General features: G+C 40.0%; 4 protein-coding genes across 11 annotated transcripts in view; all 4 read left to right on the forward strand.

Moving 5' to 3' along the window:
• The window catches only part of LOC118103327 (phosphatidate phosphatase LPIN2), a 14,157-nt gene extending 7,999 nt beyond the window's left edge, over positions 1–6,158 (forward strand). For all 3 annotated transcript variants that reach the window (XM_035150156.2, XM_035150143.2, XM_035150147.2), the window contains exons 12-20: positions 61–153; positions 477–535; positions 1,500–1,650; positions 1,755–1,903; positions 2,007–2,093; positions 2,568–2,720; positions 3,012–3,126; positions 3,995–4,098; positions 4,630–6,158. In XM_035150156.2, the coding sequence (XP_035006047.1) occupies positions 61–153; positions 477–535; positions 1,500–1,650; positions 1,755–1,903; positions 2,007–2,093; positions 2,568–2,720; positions 3,012–3,126; positions 3,995–4,098; positions 4,630–4,780 (1,062 nt within the window). In that variant the 3' untranslated portion in view covers positions 4,781–6,158. The remainder of the gene's footprint in view (positions 1–60; positions 154–476; positions 536–1,499; positions 1,651–1,754; positions 1,904–2,006; positions 2,094–2,567; positions 2,721–3,011; positions 3,127–3,994; positions 4,099–4,629) is intronic.
• A 571-nt stretch (positions 6,159–6,729) lies between these two features.
• On the forward strand, positions 6,730–9,433 carry trim107 (tripartite motif containing 107). The gene is made up of 2 exons (XM_035150183.2): positions 6,730–6,847; positions 7,513–9,433. Exon 2 carries the CDS (start codon positions 7,525–7,527, stop codon positions 9,085–9,087), a length of 1,563 nt encoding a protein of 520 aa, XP_035006074.2. The 5' UTR covers positions 6,730–6,847; positions 7,513–7,524; the 3' UTR covers positions 9,088–9,433.
• Positions 9,434–9,951: 518 nt separating this feature from the next.
• tpra1 (transmembrane protein, adipocyte asscociated 1) lies at positions 9,952–20,327 on the forward strand. Of its 3 annotated transcripts, XM_035152682.2 has the most exons (12): positions 9,952–10,151; positions 10,383–10,491; positions 11,279–11,462; positions 11,586–11,718; positions 12,755–12,841; positions 13,723–13,795; positions 13,921–14,000; positions 14,132–14,242; positions 14,343–14,403; positions 15,915–16,017; positions 16,425–16,505; positions 18,173–20,327. In XM_035152682.2, the coding sequence occupies exons 2-12, from the start codon at positions 10,479–10,481 to the stop codon at positions 18,441–18,443; spliced, it is 1,197 nt and encodes a 398-aa protein (XP_035008573.1). In that variant the 5' UTR covers positions 9,952–10,151; positions 10,383–10,478; the 3' UTR covers positions 18,444–20,327. The 3 variants fall into 3 exon arrangements, with proteins under 3 accessions (XP_035008573.1, XP_035008574.1, XP_035008572.1); XM_035152683.2 differs by lacking the exon at positions 10,383–10,491 and having other exon boundaries at positions 9,953–10,151; XM_035152681.1 differs by lacking the exon at positions 10,383–10,491 and having other exon boundaries at positions 9,968–10,070.
• A 1,594-nt stretch (positions 20,328–21,921) lies between these two features.
• LOC118104682 (MICOS complex subunit mic25a) overlaps positions 21,922–24,517 on the forward strand; it is a 58,797-nt gene continuing 56,201 nt past the window's right edge. For 2 of the 4 annotated variants that reach the window (XM_035151726.1, XM_035151730.1), the window contains exons 1-2: positions 21,922–22,162; positions 24,294–24,390. In XM_035151726.1, the coding sequence (XP_035007617.1) occupies positions 22,085–22,162; positions 24,294–24,390 (175 nt within the window). In that variant the 5' untranslated portion in view covers positions 21,922–22,084. The remainder of the gene's footprint in view (positions 22,163–24,293; positions 24,391–24,517) is intronic. The other 2 variants (XM_035151729.2, XM_035151727.1) reach the window with 1 other exon arrangement.

Raw genomic sequence — 24,517 nt, forward strand, 5'->3', positions numbered from 1 at the left:
GTGACTATGATGTGAGGATTCATTTAATCGTTGCCCTCTTTGTGGATGTGTGTCATACAGACTTCCATAGAGCGGTTGGTGAAGGACAAGATGCCCAAGAAGTCTGGACGCTGGTGGTTTTCCTGGAGGAGAAGAGACATGGACAATAACCAGGTAGATACTTAAGAGCTCCTGTTAATGGTTATTCATTGGAATATGATGGTGGAACTGCACAGAAAGAAATGATACATGTTCGGACCTAAACAATAACTATACACAATAACCACAAAACAGAAAGTTAAACAGGGTTGTTTTTTTTGAGGAGTAGCCTTGTTAGCTCGGGTTGGTAATAAGAAATAAGAGCATAGAGATGGAACAAATTAACAGATTAGATTATAAACAACTTTTCACTGCTTTGTCTGTTTGTAAAAAAACACTATAGCCACTTTGGTTATTAAGTTGTAATGTTGCTGATAATATATATATTTTTTTTACAGCTAAAAAATTCAACGGAGGCACCAGAGGAGCAGCTGGTCAGTGTTTCTTCCACAGTGAAGTAAGGCACCTCACAAGTTATCAAATCCTGTATGATCTGTTTAAGCTGGTCCTGCACATGTACAGATGCTCCACAGATTTCTTATGTTTGAGCTTAGAAATTCAGTCCGGTGGCTGGACAGACACATACTGCCAGTACATTTTTATTTACCTGTATTTTGTGTATTTGAATGCTAATAAACTCCTGTGGTTGTAGCTCCTAGACAGAGGTACAAAAACATTAACTAAGTATTAAGTAAAGCTACAAGCAGTAACAAAAGAGGATTGTATGTCGAGACATTAGCTGTGGTGTTATAGTCCTCATCAACTTATCGTTGTCATCGATTTAGAGCTGTGTAGGAACAGTGTCACATCTTCTGATTTCTTTATATTGTAAGGATCCTGTTTTGACAAAGACAATATCAGAAGCAACAGTACGGAAAAAACCCAAATCAGCTCAAGCAGACCTTTCAAAGATTTTACAAACTCTGCTCATGACTTTGTTGTAATTATGTAGCTATATTTTTGAGAAGATGTCTCATCTTAAGATGTATTATCTATGCAGCTGAAGAACCTCCTCACACAGGCACCACAATACTAAAACGAATGAATTCAGGGGAAATTGAGGGGAATTATTAGATGGTTTCGCTTTTAATCGAGAAAGATATTTCTGAATCAATTCAAAGCATCATCCTGTAGTTCAAATTTGGGCCTCCAGGGTACGCCAAAGCTACATCCATAAAAGGGTGTTGCTCTATGATTATTCTCAAAAACAACTGTCATGACTGTTGATGATCACAAACTATAAGTATCTACGTCAACATGTGACAAATTAAAACTTAAAATAGCTCAAACAGAAAATACATTATTTTATTTTCATGTACAAATAATTTCATTTGTCAGTGTTTCTGTCAGGATTATTAATAATGAACAATGATTTGAAAAGAAACATAACTTATTCTGAATCATATGTGTTGTTTCCCTAGAGCCACACTGGATGACATCGAGAGTGATGAGGCGGCGGGGCTCGGACGGAAAGCAACGCTTCCTTCCAGCCAATCAACAGACACCCTTATTGCTACTCAGTGTATCAGCCAGATGTACCGCAAATCACTACGCCTGACCTCTGAACAGATAGTAAAATAGGCTTTCAACTACACACTCATTATACTGTCAAATATACATTTACAGGTTTACGAATGTATTTATGGTTTTGTGCACTTTTCTGCTGTCTCAACCAGGAACACTTAAACCTGCGTGAGGGAGCCAACAAGGTGGTGTTCAGTGTGACTACACAATACCAAGGCACCTGTCGCTGTGAGGCTGCCATCTACCTGTGGAACTGGGACGACCGGGTCATCATATCAGACATAGACGGCACCATCACCAAGTAAAACAACCGTGATTGCATACAAGAAGTCCAATAGACAACTTCCTATGAAAGATACACTGTCACCGTGTTATGAGTAGTCTTGACTTCCTGTCTCTTGCAGGTCTGATGCTCTCGGTCATATTCTACCTCAGTTTGGAAAAGACTGGACGCACAAAGGCATCGCCAAACTCTACCACAAAATACACCAGTAAGGGAAATTAAAGTTGTCTTCATTTAGTTTCCTGTTCCATTCTTCCTTTGTTACTGTTTGTTTTGAACCGATTTTTCCCTCACATGACTCACACCATAACAAGTAAAAACAGATGCGAGACACCTCCTGCTGGTGATTTCATTCTGATGTCATTCTAGATGCATTTGATTTGTCTAATCTGCATCACCCTGTTGGCCTGTTTTCCACATTTTCATGCGTCTTATCTTGAGCTCTTAAAATGAGGGCAGCTGTTGAGTTAATTGAAAAAAGACACAATTCCATTTGGGGTGCTAATATTTTCTCGCACATATCTGAAGAAAAGAGATACGCTACATGTGTGATGTTGAACGAGATGATGAAAGTGTTCAGGGGACTAATGCTGCACGTCAGTTACACGCACAAGAACTGGAAAACATGTTTTGTTCATTTTGTGAAACTAAAATGCAAATGTGGTTGTTTGTTTCCTTGCAGAAATGGTTATAAAATCCTGTATTGTTCAGCGAGGGCTATAGGTATGGCTGCCATCACAAAGGATTACCTGCAGTGGGTCAATGACAGAGGCACTGTGCTTCCTAAAGGCCCTGTACTGCTGGCTCCCAGCAGCCTCTTTTCAGCTCTACACAGGTAAATAATGCATACCACTAATATGCATTCCAGATGTTGTGCTAATTTTATAAAGTGTTCTGATTCACAGTAATATATAGGATGTAGAGTTTTACTTCTGTTTCTTTGTCATTAAATATCTCATGAAATCACCAATGTACAGAATAGTTGGCACTGCTCATTACCTCTTGGGGGCACAGCTCTGAGACGAAGAGGTACAGATTATGCTCGGTGACTACACTGTGAAATAAATAAATGTGTTCAAGGAGGAAAAACATTTGAATGATTCACTGTCCCTCTAAACCTGTGCAGAGAGGTGATTGAGAAGAAGCCAGAGGTGTTTAAAGTTGCTTGTCTCAGTGACATCAAGGACCTGTTCAACCAGCAGAAACAGCCATTCTACGCCGCCTTCGGCAACAGGAGCAACGTGAGTAAAATTAAAACCTGAAATATCACATATCTTTCTTTACTATGTAAAGTCCCTTGAGTAAATGCATCTTGTGATTTGGCACGTTACAAATACAACTGAATGTATTGAGTATTTAGACACTTGGCTATGACACTTCAGCATGATTAAGCTGTTTCTACACACTGACTGGAGCCCATTGGTGGTAAAGTCAACATGATGTGGAAAGGCACACACCTGTCTATATAAGGTCTCACAGCGGACTCTGTCAGAGCAACAACTTCCACATGAGGTGGACGGAGTTTTCTGCAGAGCTCAGACACAGGGTTTTGTAGAGACACAGATCTGGTGAGTTCCCAAGATGCACAGAGACCCCCATGATAAAACCAGTGGCAGTACTCATAAAGCCTCCTTTTAGCACCTTTTCACTCTCCTCACTGTCGCACACAGCCAGTGGGGATAAGGTGATAATTTGCTGTTCTGAAATAGCCCGCGCTTCTCCGCTGTAACACCGGGGCTGACTTTTCCTTTTAAAACTGTTTAATGCACATCATCTAATTGAGCTAATAAACACAGGTTGTTGGTCCATTTAGGTTTTGTGGTTCTTTTACTCGCTTCAATTACTTTTTGCTGGTTAGTGGTAGATTTACACATGAACCAACCCTGCTACTTATAGTCTACAGACTGGCTCCATAAACTTTAGTTTATGAGTTTTTTAGGTGGTTTAATGTGTCTGTCACTGAGGCCACTATACAGCTCTAATTGATAGAGTGCCGAGGGAGTTCTTTTTTAATCTTAACACAAGGTGGCAACATAAAAAATGTGCAAAAAGTAAAGAGGTCTGAACATTCTCTGAATGCACTGTACGTTGCTGCCCTCTCTTTTGCAGGATGCTTACGCCTATAAGCAGGTTGGAGTGCCTGACACCAGGATATTTACTGTCAACCCAAAAGGAGAGCTCATCCAGGAGAAGACCAAAGGCAACAAGTCCTCGTAAGTGTGCGACACAATGTGGGTATGGAGGGATAACATCAGAAATGAATGGGACGACTTCCAATTATCACTTCTTAATCCCAGACTAGTTTTTAAATTCAGATGAAGCGCTTGATTTTCACCTTCAACTCCAGTGGCTCTAAACATCCCACTATTAAAACTGTAAATTGCACTCGCATTGGTCTTGTTAAAATACTTAAGAGTTTTGGCTTGACTGTAGACTTATGTTCAAGATACTCAACTATCAATTCAAAACTTGAAATCAAATTAGGTGTCTTGAATAGAATTTAAAGGATCTCTGTCCTCTCCTTTTCTGTTTTGTCACTCAAACCCTTAAACCCAATTTGTGTAATTGTGCTTAAGGGAATGTTTGTTGCCACGTCTCTCGTGGAAAATCGCTCTTAGTCTGAACATTACATTCATATTTAAAAATAATACAGGTTTTCCGCATTTAAATTAAATAAAATTTCTAAGCAAAAGTTCAGATCATTCAAAGTCTGTTTATCATAATAGTGTGTGTGTATTTTGCAGGTACTGTCACCTCAGTGAATTGGTGGAACATTTCTTCCCTGTGCTCTCTGCTGAGGGCAGCCTGTCCTCTGCCTTTGAGTATCCTGAGTACAGCAGTTTCTCCTATTGGAAGGAGCCTCTGCCAGAACTGGACCTGGATGCCCTACTGTAGAAACACACACACACACACACACACACACACACACACACACACACACACACACACACACACACACACACACACACACACACACACACACAAGCATTAACACTCTTGCTCAGTTCTCTCATTTTCCAGAAAGGTATTTCAATGGATTGTCCCCAGCCTGCCTGAATGTTGCCTTTGATAGACCTGCCAACTGTGGAGCCTGTATTATAAGCCACTGGATAAACTGGAACATAAAGAGGCACCTGTTCTTTTTTACGCTGCACTCAAATGCAGAATGCATTTATACAATAAAACAAACCATCTTGCATTCATCTCAGTGCCCTTATATTGTCTATAGCTGTTTACACACTGACCCAAATGGACAAATATGGCTTTAGACTGTTTCACTGACTGCTATTGTGTGTAACACCATCAAAGTCTTTCCTAAATGTTAATTCAAGCAGAATTTTTGTTTTATAACCTCAACACTGTCATACATTTGACATGGACCAAAATATTTTTGTACAGAAATAGAGAAATTAGATTAGAACATTTAAATTGAGGCCTAAATTCCTGCGAATGCCAAAATGGTGTAACTGTTGTTCCCTGTGACAGACCTAGAAATGAAATGCTTATACCAAATCACCATAATGTGACTAACTGAAACAGACCCACCCACACGTAGCTGCAAGACCAACTGTCCCTTTATTCCATGGACGTTGTTTCGATTGTGTTTGTGTATTCATGACAACAGAGAATGTCTTTGTGTTTGACTGTTTTGAGGAGGAGGAGGACTTTTTATAGCTGCACGTACCAGGCAACCAAATATGGTGTGTGAGTGTATTTAAAACAATTTGATTTATTCTTTATTCTTCTTCGTCTCCAATAAGTATGAGATACAGTAGCTGGAATTCGTCCTGATCAGTGTTTAACATTATTAGTTTAGTCTTAAAGTAGCCGTAGCCTCAGGAGTGAAGACCCTTTAAGAGCAACAAGGACTGAGTCAGAGCTCAATATGGAGTTAGAGCTGCTTGTAAAGTGCAATAGATTTATTTTTGATTCAGAACACAAGGACTGTTATAACAAAGCTGATCATTGTCAACTAACACTTTGTCATTGTCTTCCTACGAGCTTCGGCACCACCATGTTTAGAAATGTTTGTACACTACATGAGGCGAGGTGGGTCAGACTGACGATGACTTTTACTCCAGATGTGTAAACACATCGAGGGAGTGGTGGGATTTAAAGTAGTGATTAACCTGGCACTGTGCCTTTATACTACCACAACACTGTTTTATTTATTGTCTTTGCATATCTTTCATCATCAAACTGTGTGGGGATGCATTAGAGACGAATGATGTTATTTTAAAACCAATTTAAAGAAATATAAATTAAAACACAACAATGCCTGCTGTCTTTTTTGTCCAGTTTAAATGTGACATGAGGGATAATGTTAATATTTACATTCAATATACATTTGCATTGATACTGCATACATTCAATTAACTAGTGCTTCACATTTTGTGCATATATGATGAAAAAACATGTTTAATTTAAAGTAATTTATAGGGCATGACATTCACTCCTTAGTCTTTATTGCTTTTATGCCTTTATTCAAAACAAATGTAAAAAAGAGAGGAAAAAAAAACTGAGAAAAGGGAAACGAAGAGAAAAACAGTAGAGAGGACTTTTTTATACAATACATTGTCCGGTAAAAAAAGGAGCTTACATCTTTGTGAATATCGATTTCTGTGAGTTAATTTTAAAATTAGTTAATTTTTAGTTAAATATTATTGTTGTTTTTTCCTTTGGTGAGGCAATTTGTATTTTTTATTTCGTTGTGAAATAATAATATTTATTATTACTATTATTATACTAGATGGTGGAGCAGAGTGGACAAAGCTCTCGTTAACTCACATAAATGAAGTCAGGCTGTAATGAGGAGTTAAAGTTGACTAAAGCTCCAGTGGGACTGACTGAGGTTCTGTTTGTGAAGCCGTTGAGGATTTGAATGCGCACGCCTGCGTCAGTGCGTTTTATTGACTCGTCAGACCAGGAAGAGTTGACACCGAGACAGTGCTGGTGTTTCAGGTAAGTCTTTGAAGCGCTTTGATGTGTTATGCTTTTCTTTTCATGACTGACAATCTATATTTAGACTTTTGTAAACAATTACGCACCTGCGATGTGCGTGAAATTGTGCGCACGTGTTTACGAATAATAAAGTAAGCGTCCTGTTTTTACACGGACTCAAAGCCACGTTAGATTGAAATCAGATTTATGTCCTAAAGCAGCAGAGTCAGACTGACAAAGTAAATCTGGTTGATTTAACAGCGATATCAGTCGCCTTGAGGTCCTGGTGGAAATCCATGAAAACGAAACTCAACCAATAAGTAAACAGATGCAGAAATATGTTTGACCTATAGAGGCTCTTAACCTGTCATAGCCACTAGAGATATTTTCCTTCGACTTAGGTTCATCATGCAGAATAGAATATAAGTTGATGCGACCTTGTTCTGGCCTGGAAACCCACATTTTGAAATATGTATTTTTGAGTGCTACTTTCCATGCATGCAAATCCAGTACTGTTACCTCATGTTGTGCTTTGTGACGCTTGCTGTTGGTGTTTCCTGGTGGAAATGATGCAGAAGTTAATAAGTTAAATATATATATATATATATATGTATATGTATATGTATATGTTATTTTTAAGTACCCTTTAGTTAATATGTCTTACCATGAGTTGTCTTTTCCTCCAGTACCTGACCCCCATGTCTGTGTGTGAGGCTGAAGCAACCCCTCCGAACATGAATCATTTAGAAGCTTTGGAGTTGGAGCTCACCTGCCCCATCTGCTTGCAGCTCTTCTCTGTGCCGGTTTCTCTTCCCTGTGGTCACGTCTACTGCTTTGCCTGCCTCCAGACCATGGGAGAAGGCCTTGACCAACACAGCTGCCCTGAGTGCCAGGCAGCGTATCAGGGAACCACAGCCCTCGTGAAAAGCTTCAAAATGCGCAGCATGGTGGAGACCTACAAAGCCACTGCTGTGAAAATTGGCTCCACTGCAAACCCTTGTAACGTCGGCCAGGTAGCAGTCAGGAGTCAGGATAGCTCAGATACAGACAAATCAAACACAAAATACCACCAGGACTCCACAACAGCTGGGGGGAGCCAGGATGGCAATGGTCATGATGGCTTGCAAATCGGGTCTGGATCCACAGGGTGTCCTCTTCCTGTGAACCAAGAACAAAGCAGTGAAAAAGCCAAAATGGAAATGTATGAACCTAAATTCAGACTGGCAACTCAGGTCACAGAGTTGAACCTGAAGTTGGAGATGGCAGAGGGTGTTTTGAAGAAAGAGAAGGAATGGGAGTTAGAAGTGGCCACTGCTAATGCTCACCTGAGGGAGAAAACATCCAAACTGTTAGAGAAGATAAAGGATTTGTCCCAGGGCTATGTTGCAGAGGTGACGCAGATCATTGAGGAGGAGTTGGGTCCAGGTGAGGCCACGATAGTTGGTCGAGTCAGTCAAGCCTCTGAGCTGACTAAGCAGCTGAGGCGGGCGATGCTCCGAGCTGAGTCCCTGTTGACTGAAGAAGATGAGACTGCATTAAATGACGAGATCCAAAACCTACAACCGCACATTGTGGAGTTAATGGCCAAACCAATGGATGAAGAGGAAGACCGTGTGCAGTCAAAAGTCAACCCTGCACGAGTCTGTCCCAAGCTGGAAAACATGAACGCTGAGCTGCGGGAAAGACTTGGAGAGATTCAGCGCTCTCTTCGCAGCACCCTCAACCCTTCAGAGGTGACATTTGACCAGGAAACGGCCCATCCCAACCTCGTTCTCTCAGAGGACTTGAAGACGGTAACTTTCAGCGCTACAAAACAGCCCTACCCCATCTCCCCTCAGAGGTTCAACAACTTCTATCAGGTCCTCAGCACTCAGAGTTTCTCTGAAGGTGACCACAGCTGGGAGGTGGAGCTTGAAGGCTCCCCATGGATCATCGGTGTGTGCTACAGTGGGAAGCTGGCACGCACCGGGCTGCCCTCTGCCCTGGAAAGCAGCCAGAGCTCCTGGTGTCTGATGTGGTTCAACAACCTGCTGACGGCCTTTGAGCAGGGTCACAACGTGCCGCTGAAGAGGACCTCATTGTCAAGCAAGCTGGAGATCAAGCTGAGCTTCAAGACCCATAGGCTGAGCTTCTACAATATCAGCGCCATCAGCGGGAAGACTCATGTGTACACGTTTAAGGCCATCCTGACTGAGCCTGTACACCTGGCATACAGGATGATGTCAGGGCACCCAAAAGCACGTGTCACTGTTTATTCTTAATACATTTATATTACCTATATTGTTTACTTCTTAGCAAATGTGCTGCATTGAAGAACAATGTAATAATATTAGAAATCAAATCTGAGACTTGAATTGTATTATGACAGAATGTTTGATACTTTAGAACTCTGTCCTCGTTCCTCAGATAACTTGTTTCAAATAATTTATAAATACTGATGGAACCTCTGCTTATTAGGTTGGTTTTGTTGTGTGTGATAATGAAATACAGTGCTTTAAATGATTTGTCTAGAAATTTCATTATTTTGCTAATGCACTCCTAGTGTAATGGCAAAAAGACTGAAATATATTATGTTTTCTGTCAGACAAATAAATGAATGAAAAGATTTATAAGAAAATTGTACGTTTTTATAATATATTGCATGTTTATATTATTACATCCTTGGGAGATGTGACTCTCATAATAGGCATTTTACATTTCTTAATTTGAACTAATCTAAACAAACTGAAGTAGATCCACCGTCTGTCTTTTTTTATGCTTTTTAAAATGTACTCAAACATTTTATTGCTAACAAACAGATGAACAAAAATAGAAACTTATGGTCCCACAACAATGGATACATGAAAAAGAAAAAAAAAAGATGATAAATAAGTAAAATGTGATATGATAAATTTATAATAATAATATAAAATTATGATAAATAAATCCATATAATAGTGCCTATGTCTAAGTCTATGGGTGGAGTCACAATAAATCTGTATTTGTCACAAAAGAAATGACAACAAAACAACAAAAAATTGTTAACTAAAAGTCAAATAAAACATAAAATATTTATCTAGAAAATATAAAATAAAACCATGAGACAGCCTCTGAAAGGACTCCTACGTCACACTGTGATCTCGCGAGACCTGGCGCGCTTGTTTGGAGCGGGTGTCAGCTGATCCAAGAGAAATGAGTGAACGAAACTATCCGGAACAGCCATGTTTCCTATCGGTGATCGATGTGCTGATCGGTTACAGAGACTGTGAGCATGCGCTGAACTTCTACACTTTCTAGAAACATTTCACAACACGTCGCTGCCTGGAATCTCGCTCCTCCCGAATCGGTAAGATGTTGTCTCGTTTACCAGCCGCGGCTCCGTTACGTCCACCCAGCGTCACTGCACTTGCACTAGTATCACGTTTGTTTTGATGCTAACGTTGAGCCAGAGGCAGCTAATGTTATTTACCGAGCCATGTTTACTGTCAACAACGCTATCGCTGCTGTGTTTGTCTCCTTTAGAAACACAAGGAGGATGTGATTTTAATTAGAAAACATGTCTTTTTCCTGACCACAGCTAGCAAACTGGAAGTAGCAGCGTTAGCTAGCATCTGTAAATCCCGAACTGAAAGTGTTCTCATTCAGCGCGTGAAGGGATCATGTGTGTGGAGTCATGCAGAATACGTGTAAGTAATTGCCAATGGCGTTAGATTAGTTTGACTGTGTTAACACCACACAGAGCTCAGAAAGCAGCCAGTCGTGTTACATAATGTTTGTCCAGTGGTGGCAGCTGTGACAGGAACCTTCCATGTTTCAACAGTACAAGAGTTTAACTCCTCCTGTCTGTTAAATGGCTGTGTGCTGTGCTTATATGATCTAGTTTAGATCCCCTTTCATTCAGAGAAGAGTAGACCTGAATGATCTTCTCTTCTCAAACCCTACTTCAGGAGCTAAACCTTGATGGGATCCATGATGTTTACTAGAGTTAAAGTGAGAGGATATGAAGATAACACATTTATCCTTTTCGCAGCAAACTATTGATGTAGCTGGTGGATGTCACCACCTTCCTGTATTCCCCTAAATGATGAGACCCTTCATTGTTGAAATAATATCACAGCTATATGTTTATTTGTATAGCCTTTCCCCAAACAAAGTTGCAAAGTGCATACAAAATTAAAAGAAAGTTGCGTTAAAATGAACTTGAACTTGAAAACAAATAAATACTTTGAAATTACATCGAATTTTGTAAAAATCGGGGACTGTGGTGGGATAAAAGTACATTAAAGCTTGGATTTAAATAAAGATACTGGCATCACCTGCCATATTTCCCCAGGCAGGGTGTTCCAGAGTCTCTGAGCTCTTCATTTCAAAAGCTCTGCCCTCCTCAGTCTTAGTCTTGTGTGAAGTAAAATGACTGCCTCAGCTGCTGTGAAGAATCCCTTCCAATGAATATCTGATTTTATTTCCCCTCAGTCTCCGACACCATGCTAGCCACAGTGACAGCTGTGGTTAGGTTTGCTCAATACAATGGCAGTGTTACACCCACACCCTTTGAGAACACTTCAGCATTCACCACCTGGAAACCCGGTCCTGAAGAAAACATCACCAGGCCTCACAAATGTCTGCAAGTTCTGTACGAGGACATCGGGAACTCCAGGTAATCAGAAGAGTAATTTACTGCAGAGGGAATTGTTCAGTAAAAGCTAAATGCATCTAAATGACTGTGCCCAGCAGTCTACACAGCAGTGTCTGTCCCCTGACGTTCCTCTCTCTGTCCTAGGGTTCGGTTCTGGGACATTTTACTGCTCGTGCCTAATGTGGCCTTCTTTGTCTTCCTGATGTGGAAGCTGCCCTCGGCCAGGGCAAAGATTCGACTCACCTCTAGCCCCATCTTTGTCACCTTTTACTTGCTGGTATGATACAAACTACACAAACACCAATATACAGTATTCAGAGTAACAAGATAAGATATAAGATCTTGTTACAGCAGCAGATAGTAAAAAAGAAGTAGAGAAGAAAACATGTGAAAGTACAAAATACAATAAAAAAGGCAATAGAATAACATAATCTTTTTTTATAGATATAAAAGTTTTCGAGAATATGTACACAATATGTACCTTTCACTAGAGACACAAATATTATTAGTAGAGAAATGTACTAGAGCAAAGTGCAGTGGTACAGGATGATTGCATCAGGATGTATATACTGTATTTGTGCATGATGTATAAGGAGATATTGAAATAAACATATACATGTGCAAACTTTGACTGTTATAAGTATGTAGGCAATATCAATATTATTATATAATGCTATATAATTTCACTGTAGTAAAATAAATACTATATTAAGTATGTACAAATTCACAATAGTGTACAATATTATTGAGGAATATATGTAAAAGAGGCATAATATCATTGGTATTTTGGATCCAGTTCTAGATATAGAATCAAGCTTGAAATTGTGCTCACACTAGTGATTGTGTGTATTCTATTCTTTGAAATGGCAAAACAAAACTCAGAGGAAATGTGGACATTCCCGTAAAAAGTCCTTTGCGGTAATTCACTTGTTATGACTTTAACTTTCACTTTTGCCTAGCAGCAAAGACAAAGGAACCACGTACTGATAAGGTTCTTTATTTTTGCTGCTCTGCTGTATAAGCTGTTCCTTCTCAGTGACAGGTGCTTACAGTATTGTTTCCAAAATGTACTGCACCTGTCTGCTCAGGTTTTCTTTCCGGTGATAACAAACAAAAACTCTAGAGAGGGAGATACCTCAGCTCTGCTGTGTCTGGCCACAGAGGAACACTGCTCATTGTTTGTCACCAGTGTAAAACTGTGCATTGCTGCTATCATTTATACTTAACCTGTGATTCTATTCCAGGACAGGTTTCATTGCTTTCAGTAGAACACAATAGAGGACGTCTAACATGTTGTGTCCTGTATTTCTTAGGTTTTTGTCGTAGCAGCAGTTGGAATCACCCGGGCCATAGTGTCCATGACTGTCAGTGCATCCAGTGCTGCCACCATCATAGACAAAGTAAGGATGGAAAAGTAAAGTAAACATGTCTCTGTTTTGTTTTTTAAGTCTGTACATGTAAGTAAAAAAACAAACAAATGGGTGACGACACCACTGCCAAATTTCAAAGCACAGTATGTGTTCAACAGATTGACAGGGCTTTAAGGGTGTTAAAAGTTTGTTTAACATCAGTTATGTTTTCAAATGAATCTGTAAAACAGAGCTGAATGCTCAGTTACAATCAGAGGGAAACATACAAATCATTAAGTCAAACCTTTTGATTATACTAGACATGTGAGGGTATATATATAACATATCTGCACTCAACACAAGATGTCCATGTTTACTGCAAACTACAGTGACAAGATTGCCATTAGTGGGAACATGTAATCTGGAGCAAATGGGTTTAAACCGAGGCATTCCTTTCTAAGTAATGTTATTTATTTGATGTAAGAACTTGATGGGGTTTTCCAATCGAATGCTGTCTTTACTGTTCATGTTGTGTGTGACGGAATGCAGCATTGCAGCATAAATTTTTAACCCTCGCTGAAGTAGCAGGCACCATATCCTGTCACAGATGTCTCTTTTATGCAGTGGCCAGAGGGTGTGATATGAGCTGCAGCATGACTTTGCAGAGCTTTCATGTCTAGAAGCCAAAGCATGGCTGACATTCCTCACATACCAGACAGGTCCCTATGAGGGTCACACTGACGGACATAATGTTCCTGCAGAACTCTGTCATGGCTGCGCTGTTGGAAGAAAAACAAACAAACGTGTAATTTAATAGTCTTTAGTGTAATCTCTTCTGTAAAGTAATGCACATGCTCTGGGTCCTGGTGTGTGACAGCACAGCTTGTTGTCTTGGCCACACTGGATTCTCATGATGTTTGTTGTCTCTGTAGGTGCTGTGGGAAATCACCCGATTCTTCTTGTTGGCTATTGAGCTCAGCGTTGTGATCTTGGGACTCGCTTTCGGTTAGTCTGATATGCTGGTTTCAGTTCTCATTTATACTTTAACCATTTATGGTGTTTCTGTCTCATTTTCGTGACTGTACACTGTGTGCTTCTCGGTCAAGCCTCTTTCTTTGTGTGTTTATCAGGTCACCTGGAGAGCAAATCCAGCATAAAGCGTGTGCTGGCTATCACTGCTGTGCTCGCTCTGGGCTACTCCATCACACAGGTAACGACACATGATGAGAGATTAAATAATGATACAATTTTTGACAGATATATGATGATAACATTGCACTTAACATTCTATATTTATCATTGTGCCATGTATGCATTCAAATAAATAATTATTAATTTTAGGGCACACTAGAGATCCTCTATCCGGACAGTCACCTCTCTGCTGAGGACTTCAACATCTACGGCCACGGAGGACGCCACTTCTGGTTGGCCAGTTCCATCTTCTTCTTCCTGGTCAGTAACCTGTAGCTCTGCAGTATTAGCAACATGAGCAAACATATTAAAACTCAAAATTACTAATGTTTAATTGACAATGTAATGGTTTTTTTTATAGGTGTACTCTTTGATTGTGATCTTGCCTAAAACTCCAATAAGGGACAGGATATCTCTGCCATGTAAGTTACACATTTCATTACGTTAGATCTTAAAAGGTATTTATTATATTTCAAGTAAATATAATGAATGGAAACAAGAATTTACTGTACTCTCTGACATGTTATCTATACCTGTGTGGCCCTATGCTGAAGATGTGGCCCTTTTTATAACATAGTGAGTTTAAGAGTTGAAAAGTAATTGGAAAGATACACATAGGATCAAACTAAATGATCATATTTAATGTTTTTGGAAAATCCATTGTACTCTTTTCAGTTTTTTGGGGGGTTTAACAGGAGTTTGAATCTGCTGGTGAATCCTCTTAAGTTCTGCTCATGAATAATAATAATAACAAACTTTATTTATATAGCACTTTTGTATAACAAAGATTACAAAGTGCTTTGACAGCAAAGCAAGAAAAGTAAATATATGAGAAATAACAACCAGCAGGATGCAATGTGACAAGGAGGCCAGACAACCACGTTTAGGTCGGTAACAAGGTATTGTTTAAATTAAATGAATAAATATAGAGCTATGTCAAATTCAAACTTAAACATATAAAAGCAGTAATATGACAATAAAAATAAATAAAGTACAATTAAAGGTGAAAAGAAAACGATAAAAATCATGACATCACATGAAAGCAAGTCAATAAAAATGGGGTTTAAGAGGTGATTTAAAAGAAGTCACTGACTCTGCCAGCCTTAACTCCTCAGGTAGGCCGTTCCAAAGCCGAGGGGTCCTGATGGCAAAAGCACGGTCACCTTTAGCTTTCAACCTCGACTTTGGAACAGCCAGCATTGCTCCACCTGAGGATCTTAAGGCTGCATGCAGGCACATAAGCGGTCAAAAATTCTGTGATGTAGCTTGGGGCCAGTAAAATCTTAAAATCAATTCTAAAACAGATAGGGAGCCAACGGAGAGAAGTGAGGATCGGCTGATGTGATGTTGCCTTTTAAGACCAGTGAGAATTCCTCTCTTGATTGTTGACAAGGAAACATGACAGTCTGCATCCTGGAGAGTATATTTGACCAGCTGTGCAGTCACGCAAGGTTTTTTTTTTTCATGCCAAGGATTTTCTGCTTATCTCCCAAGACGTGTGCCTCGTCCTGCACATATCTGCTTTTTTTTAGAAAGTACCCAACAATTTTTTTGGGCAAACCAACTTTTTACAAGCCTAATTATCTTCTCAAGAGCAACTTTAAACTCTCAGTCAACATAGAGCCACATCTCTGCTCTTTTGTACATTACTAATATCGAAACGCACATCTGCCAAAAAACCTTTCAGTACCCTTTTAGAATCTTTGTTGCTATGTGTTAAACGTTTTTTGTCCCACACACAATTCTTTCAATATTGAAGGAAGCTGAGACTTTCATTTAGTTTCCATTATTCTACTTCACATTGAATGTACATAAGCAGGAAATCCTGAAGAACAGAAAATGTGCTGCTGTTCAAATATTTATGGTCTGGACTGTAATTGAAAGCAGTTGTTCTCTGTTGTGCATTACACTTTGTTTTGCTTCCTCCGTTTAGCGAAGAGGAGTTTCTACGTGTATGCTGCCATCCTGTCCTTACTGAACCTGGTCCAGGGCCTGGGCAGCGCTCTGCTCTGTGCTGAAATCATAGAGGGACTCTGGTCAGTATCATTCTCATGAACATTGTGTGTAGCATCATATTTGTTTACAGAACAGTTATCACATAACTATGGATATAAAAATGTCTGTGTTTGCATGATCCAAATTTTGAGTAAATTGCCCTGCTAATGTCACTGTTGTACGAAGAGAAATATAAGCTACCTTCAATTTTTTTGATTGAGAGCAGCTACAGCTTTTGGGGGGAATTATGAGGGGTAATCTTTTAAAACAAATATTGAGGATCTGGAGCTTAGTGGCTGTTTATAAACCTTATTTGTCATTGATTGACATTGTTTTTTTGATGGGATCCATGATGTTTACTAGAGTTAAAGTGAGAGGATATGAACATGACACATTTATCATTTTAGCAGCAAACTATTGATTGGGCTTTTTGTCTTTCCTGATGTAGCTGTGTGGATGTCACCACCTTCCTGTATTTCTCCACATTCGCTCCGCTCATCTATGTCACATTCCTCAAAGGCTTCTTTGGGTAAGTACAGCGAATCATACAAAATAAACCCTAAATACCGCACTTGATAGAGCACAGGAACTTGGAGGCTTGCAGAATCAGTGACTTCTTAAAACATATATTTAATAAAAAAATTAAAATAAATTAAATAATTAATTTCCTTTATTAATTGTAGTGCACATTTTTCATCAAATAGAGTTGTTGTTTGTTTTATTCTTTTATTGCTAATGTTTTAATGGTGTATTTTAAAGGGGACATATCATGAAAATTCCACTTTGTTAGTGCTTCTACACGTTAATGTGGGTATCTGGCATGTCTACCAACCCAAAAACTCTGGAAAAAAAACACTTGCACGTTTTGTTATGTTCCTCTAAGTCAGAAACGTCATGCTTGAGTGACTGGAATGAGCTTCCTGTGTATTGTGTCGTCACAATACACTGGAAGTCTCCCTACATGGCCTTGGCCCACCCCCCACCTCATCCCCCCCGCCCCCCCACACTCGTTACGCCGGGTTTACACTGGACGCGGAAGTGCCGCGCCGCGCAGCGCAGCACCATTCTCAAGCGCGCAGCCGCCTGGCTGTTCACACGGGACGTGCATTTCTCCGCGCTGGTCAGCCCCATAGACTGTGTATATATAAGGTCAGCCCGCGATTCTGCTTTCTCCGCTTGTTGTTGTACCCGTTGAATGTCGGGGTTCGGGGGTAAATGATGGTCTTCATAGCCCCCCACCCCTCTCTTTCTCTCTCTGTCTGTCTGCTTGTGTGCTTGTAGTGGATGGGCAGAGGGGACATTTAATTATGTGATTGGGAAAATTAAAACTCCAGGACAACAGAAGGGAATACAAAGTATGGGATGCATATTTGATAATTTATATCATATAAAATATGTAATTTATATCGTTTAAAATCATGGGGGAGAGGGGGAGGGGGAGCTGGCTCACTAGCATTTAAAGGAACAGGCACTCAAAACAGGTCACTCTGTGGAGGGCTGTTTTATACAGGGTAAAAAGGGTGCTGTTTTAAATGATCCTTGTGGTATTTTGACCAAAGTATGTTACAGACATTTCATTAAGACCCCAAGGAACCATATCAACTTGTGGTAAAATGGGCATGCTATGTCCCCTTTAATGTATTATTACCGCAGCCAAGGAGGTTATGCCATTTAGTTTGTTTGTTGGTTTAAGCAAGTTTACACAAAAATAGCTGAACTGATTTCCCCTAAACTTGGTGGAAGGATGTGTCATGGATCAGGGAAGAACATATTAAATTTCGTTCTGGATCCAGATCAGGGGGCGATCCAGGGCCTTTTTTTCGCCCACATTCTTGATCATTATGTTTTACGACATTCTCACTGTTTTCCCAGAGAATAATAAACGGATCTTGATGAAAAAAATCATGCACATTAAGGGAACTGATGTTTATGAGTGTGTGGAATTCGGTGCAGCTTGTTTGAATTTAAGGGGACTATTGGGCCTTGGCAAAGGTATGCGCTCCACTGAGTGACATTGTAATGTCTATTATTTTATTCCCTGATCTTATTTGCCTTAGTCCCGTAATGATTTAATCTTCTTCCAACCATGTCAAGTACTTTATAACTGTGTCTGAAAAGTGCTTATTATTATAAAAAGCACTATTATCAGTTGAACCTGTTTCTTCCTGCGTGTGACCTATTTCTCCTCTCCCACAGCTCAGAACCGAAGATCCTGTTTTCCTACAAGTCGCAGGTAGATGAGCCGGACGAAAGCGACGTCCACCTTCCCCCCACAGTGGCTACAGCTCTTGGTCGTAAGGAGATGACCGACCAGGGCCTGTTCTACTCCTCTACACAGATCGATGGCTCTGGTCCCGGCAGCTCTCGCATGGTGGGAGCACACCTGGACGATGTTGCCTCTGGACCCTACGGCTCCAGCAGCATTAACAGCATTGAAGCTGACCGCTGGAGACCTATCAATGCGTGAAAGGATGAAGAGGAGAGATGGTTTTCCAGAGGGATTTAAATGTTATGCACATGGCGTGTGTTAGACAGGAAGGCATCCAGTGGAGTTGCCCAAAAAAAGCAAAGCAGAGCAGAGTATTTGGACATCAAGGAAGGGTTCTTGTACTTTCTCTGAGGCCAAGCTGAGTGGACACTTGAGGAGGGACCTTTGCTAAGCATTTAAATGGTGGACTGAATTAAGCAACTGTTTTTCTAACACTGTTGCTAGAGTGCACTGCTGCTGTAGCTCCACACTCGGAGTACTGTCCCCGATTGTGGCCCCTGAGAGACTCCATATTGATTGTGTTCCACTGGCTTTTTAGATGTGGGGACTTTGAGACTCATCTCATCACGTTTTCTGTCATTCCAGCATCTTCAGTGATGACGTTTTAGCCCCATTTTAAGTCCCCACGTCTTTCAAATCTATCTAACATTCTTTTGATGGCAACTCAGCATCTGTACATTCCCACTGAAGCCTTTGAATAACAGCATCTCTACTGACTTTGTTATGTGCTGCCTTGTTCTAGATTTGTGACTCGGTGTCACCGTGCCTCTTTATCCAGGGCAACAACTCCAGTGTACTTTGTCTTCTGAAATAGGTGCGGTTCATCCTGTTATCATGTGAACCGTGTTACCGTGTTAGCGTGATGTGTGTCCCTGCAATGTAATGAGGAAATCTGTATCTCCTAAATGCAGCTGTTGCATTAATTTTAAAATCCACAAGCCATCTGTGAGGCAGAGACAAGAATAATTCTCTAACAAGTTAAATAGCATCTCAGGCATAAGCTCTCTCCTCTCATGTCTTTCCTTCTTTATTTATTCCTTTGGTTTTCCTTTAATTTCTTGCACCTGATTAATCATTCCTGCTACTGAAAGCACATTTGTTCGCTTCATAGTCCTTTAGGAAGTGTTGTCTTTTGTGTGATTTAAACAACAAATGTGCAGAAAGCTTCAAATTCAGACCTGTGCTGCTTTCGTATCAGCATATCTAATTCCGCTTTCCTTGCTGCATCATAGGATACTGATGCAAAGTTGAGTTTTTATTTTGCTGCTAATCTCTTAAGAGTTTTTATAAATGTTATGAAAAGTGGTAAAATTAGACCAAAAAGAAAATATTGCTCAATTTTATAGTATCAAGTGGTGGTATTTATATAGCTTCATTATAGACATAATTCTCATTTCTAATGAGCAATAACCGCTCAGGCAGTTAAGTCAGCGATGGATGATAGATACGTTAGACAATGTCGAGGATAAAGCAGCTGCACTGTTGCAGGTAATTTTTTTTGAAGTTTGTGTCTTGGCTCAACTCATGAAATCATACCTGCCATGCGCGGTATTATTACAATAATATACTTGATTCTTTTGAAACCACATCACATGTACTTATGCCTACCAAGGAGATATTATGGTGTTGGTTTTCCCCTGAAAATACTATTATGTTAGGTGGGATTACTGAATTTAAGCTATCAGGGTTCATAGATAATGGCAGAAAATGTAGGGTTGCATTTATTTTTTCACCATGATAAAGAAAAACAATTAAGAAGTGATATATTACCAAGAAAATACAGTATTTACCAACCTCTTGACAATATTATATATTCATATTTGAGTGCTGGTGAACGCTGCTGTATTACTTGGAGTTGCAATAGTGATTGGGAAATTAGCTTGCTGTTTTATGATGTGGGTTCATTGGTGTGGAGTTGAAGTGCACTCTCTGGATACACAAGATGTTTGTTTGTGAAATCATTTAGCAAATGACACGTAAATGGCCTTTTTTAATTTAACTGCATTGATTGTATAATATTCAACTCGTATTAATGCAATGTGATGAGCATTGCATGAGCATCAGAATAAAACATGGACTCTCTCATGTGTTTGTTTTAGGGCGATTGGACACCACATCGAGGGTTGCTTTGGTAATATAACATATTGAAGTGTGGGATAGGACTCCACCTTGAGGTTTCTTGTGGCAACTACACCCTACTTATTTATTTATTTCTGAATCAGAATCGTTTGTCATTAATTATCTTGTTTTTGTCCATGTTATTATTATCCTAGGAAATCCACCTTCCCATAAATTAAAATAAACCAAATTTAGCACATAGGTCCAGTTCTATTCCAATAGTCCTCGACTGGCTTTGTGGGCCAATAGTCCTGATGGTGGCGCTACAACTGTCTAAAGTTTAAAAGTTTGAAAATTCATAGCAAATCAACAGTTAGTTCTAAAACGTTCACCTTCAAGCCACTTTAACCAAATTGTTGGCCCAATTGAGCAGAAACTTCCATACATTTTAAGTTAGAAGCAATTATGAAGACATACAATACACCAACCTATCTCCTCCCACAGTTTTGGATCGAATCACACTTAGCTTGCCACACTACATCGTCAGATTGTCTTCCCCAAAAGATCCAGCCAAGTTTTCGATTTTTCTAAAATTAAGCCCACAGTGCATCAAAAGGTTTTACAGATACTTGAAATGTCCGCTAGATTCCCAATAACAGAATTTTAGAAAATGTTTTGAAATGTATCATGTGAAATGTGTCACCTTTTGCAGTCAATGGGAATACAGCATCTTTAAACATCAGTTTCTCACTCATGCAGCAATCAAACTTTGTGAAAATACATTAGACATCTCTATACTGTCTAGATGAAGTCCAGAAATTATCAAAATGTTATCTTGATAACTGAATTATTTACAGTAGTAGTGACTCATGACTTTCCCTGTGTTAAGAGTTCAACCCCTGGGTGATGTACAATATCTCTGCTTCAAGAAAAATGCATTAAAATGCCCGGCCCTGATCCGCCGCTGCTTATAGCATAACAAACATTGTAAGTAGAAAAATTGGAAGTGAAAAAACTACAATAAAATGAAATATATACAAATATTGTTTTTTTTAATAGAAAAATTACCGTTACATGATATATTAAAAGAAAATCTACAGAATGCATATATCTGCTCACCGTGACTGTTGTGTCATACAGTATATCCAGGATCCATGTTTCCTTGTGATTGATTTTTTATTCTTTATTACTCACAAGTAAATGATACACAATAAAGTACTAGAATACACAGTAAAGTACTTAAATATAATAGAACAAAGAATAAGCCTATAAACAAGAGACTAAAGTGCAAAGTTGCAGTAGTTGTTTGCATTTAAAGACAATGTAATGAGGTAGGTAGGAATATGACATATAAAATAAAATATGAATAGAAGCTGTGCACATTCACAGTTATTGACAGAAGCTGTGCAGGGTTGTTGCTGTAGACAGGACAGATCTCCTGTATCTCTGTTGGAGAGAGAAGGCACAGGGCCGCTCAGTCAGACCTGTCATCGCTCAGGCAGCACCCAAAACTACAACTCCCATCTGCCCTGCGTCCACTCTGATGCACCACGATAAACGATTGGATCGGAATTATTTCTTTATTTCTCGCAGCCAATGAGCTTTGAGAACACCGAGGTTGCGCCTTATCGGAGCGTGAGGACCAGCCACAGACTGCGGGGGACCAACAGTGACTGTGGAGGAGTCTCCTGCCGCCCTCACCTCTCCGTGTGTCCCCGTGTGACCTCCGCGCTGAGGAGGGTCTGTCGCTGCCTGACCGCTTCACTATCCGGCGGGGCAACATGGGAGGAACCGGGAGCCGGAGAGTGTCATTCGGTCTGGACGAGGACGAGAAGGTCACGGTCATCGAAGGGGTGAAGGTAGATCCATACCCGCGCGTGTCGCCCGCTGTGAAGTTTGACTTAGCTTAGCCGCGGCCAACAGCGCTAATAACGGTGTTAGCTTAGCAGGCTAACGTGTCCGGTGACAGGTCCCGTGTCCTCAGACGAACCCGCGGTCAGACCCCCCCTCTCTGGGGACACGTACCACCGCCCGCTGCCCGAGGTCAGCAGGTCACCACAACAGCTTGAGGAATAACAATAACATGCGCACATTTAAGCCAATATAAGGATAGTATAAAGGTGACATGATCCCACAGCGTTTTAAAGCAGCTGCGCCATCAATATGTGAGTGACAGTGTGTACACTACACTATAATATTATTCATCATGAGTATTTATACCACTTTACTACTATTGTTACCTCAACTTATGTTCACTTATATTTTTTGGAAGGACTTTATTCTTAACGTAAGTTTCTTAGATTTACATTTGATTATATAATTGTTTGTTATTCAGTTGTTTTATTTATTTGTTTTTATTGTGTTTTTTTGTTTGTATATTTTCCTTTTTACATTTTAATAACAGGCACAATTTCATTTGAGGATGACACTGTCGTAATTTAGTTGTGCTTGCACGATGACAATAAAGTTCTTGAATCTTGTATACCTCCCTCCTATTTTTTTTCTTTTATATTTAATTTTGTACGTCACAAAATATTGGTTCATTTCAGTTTTGTTGACTCACAATTTGCATTTGTGTCCCACCTGTGAACCTGCACTTTGTATAGTATTAGATTAATACATGAAGTGATCATGTGCGCTTCCACGTGTGCACATAGCTGCTCTTCAACCATTGAATAAGGTCACAGAGGTCAGACACAGCTGTGCAGCAGCACATCTGCAGCTGGTTAGCAAGACTGTGACTTGCTCAAGGGCACATCAGCAAGATGGATGATACCTTAGTTTACCTGTGATCTTTTAATCTGGTGTTTACCAAGGCTAAAGAGGGGGTTACTTCTAAATGTGATAAATAAGACCACATGGATTATATGTAGATATATGTTGGAAATGCCTTCATATGTATTTATATAGAGAAGTTGATTGTTTGCAGTATGCTTATGAGTTGGACAATTCAGGAATAAGAGTGTGGTGGAAAATGCCTGAATATCTATTGTTAAATACAGGAGTTCAGATAGATAGATGTTTATTCAGTGTTCTTTTTAATTTCTTCATTTGTTTTTGAATGCACCAAAGAAGAGCAGCACTTCAGACAGACAGCTCATGTTTGAAATGTTAAATGAAACAGCAGAACAAAGTTAGAGTTTGTTGTCCAGCCTCTGACCTCATCACTCCCCCCAGGTATGATTGTGCAGATATAACAGGGGAGTGCAGAGCAAATATCTTTAACCCCTCTGTCAGAGCCTGCAGGTGGAGGCTGGGGTGGTGGGGGGGCTGAGTGAGGCATTGACAAGCAAAGGGAGGGATGGGGAACCGTTGCAGTTTAAATAGAGAAGCAGACTGAGTGGGTGTTTATGAAGAGGATTGAAGTCACATGACGTCACATGAGTACAGCAGTGCAACACGAGTTGACTGATCGAGCTCACAAGCAGCTGCTTTTGACAAATAAGAATATAGGAATATGTTGGAAGTTATACACACACATTTTCTTCTTTTCTTTGAACTTTATGTGGAAAAAAATGTATAATTTAATTTAATAAGTTAATATAAACATGATATCTTAAGATCAGCTTGAGTGAATGTTTTCAAATCTGGTACAAACGTTCACTTGGACTCAAAGATGAACTGATTAGATTTTTGGTGCTTGGAGGTCAAAGGTCAAAGTCACTGGCCTCAAAAATTTTTTTGACCTTTTGAATGTTGAATGTAATATCTCAAGACTTCTTGAGGGAATTTCTTCAACTTTTGATCTGTTGCCACTTGGACTAAGATTTTCAGATAAAGTGATTACGTGTCAGCGGTCAAAGGTCACAGTGACGGAGGTATACAACCGCAGTGTGGTGATTATGGTTGGTGTGTGAACCCCAGGATGAGACAAAACATCAGCTAATAAGGATCCTAATAATGACCTTAATTTAAATGTCCTACATCTCCATCAGAGAACTTTTTATATGTGTATTTATGTGCCTGTGTTTTTCCCACATTCCTGTCCAGCTCTCAGAGGATGTGCTCCGGTGGATGAAGCAACCTCAGGGGTCTGACAGCGACAAGCGGCCGCCGTTTCCGCCAGACAGTCACAAACCACAACAGAGTACGTCCCAGTCAAAGACTCTTCCTTTCTCACAGAGGTCCCACTGGGAGGCCCACTGTCTCACCACTCACTTGTCAGTGTATTAAAACACACAGCTAATTCCATCAGCTCCTAAGACTATATTCTC

This window comes from Hippoglossus stenolepis, chromosome 3 (assembly GCF_022539355.2).
Source record: "Hippoglossus stenolepis isolate QCI-W04-F060 chromosome 3, HSTE1.2, whole genome shotgun sequence".
NCBI classification, from domain to species: domain Eukaryota; kingdom Metazoa; phylum Chordata; class Actinopteri; order Pleuronectiformes; family Pleuronectidae; genus Hippoglossus; species Hippoglossus stenolepis.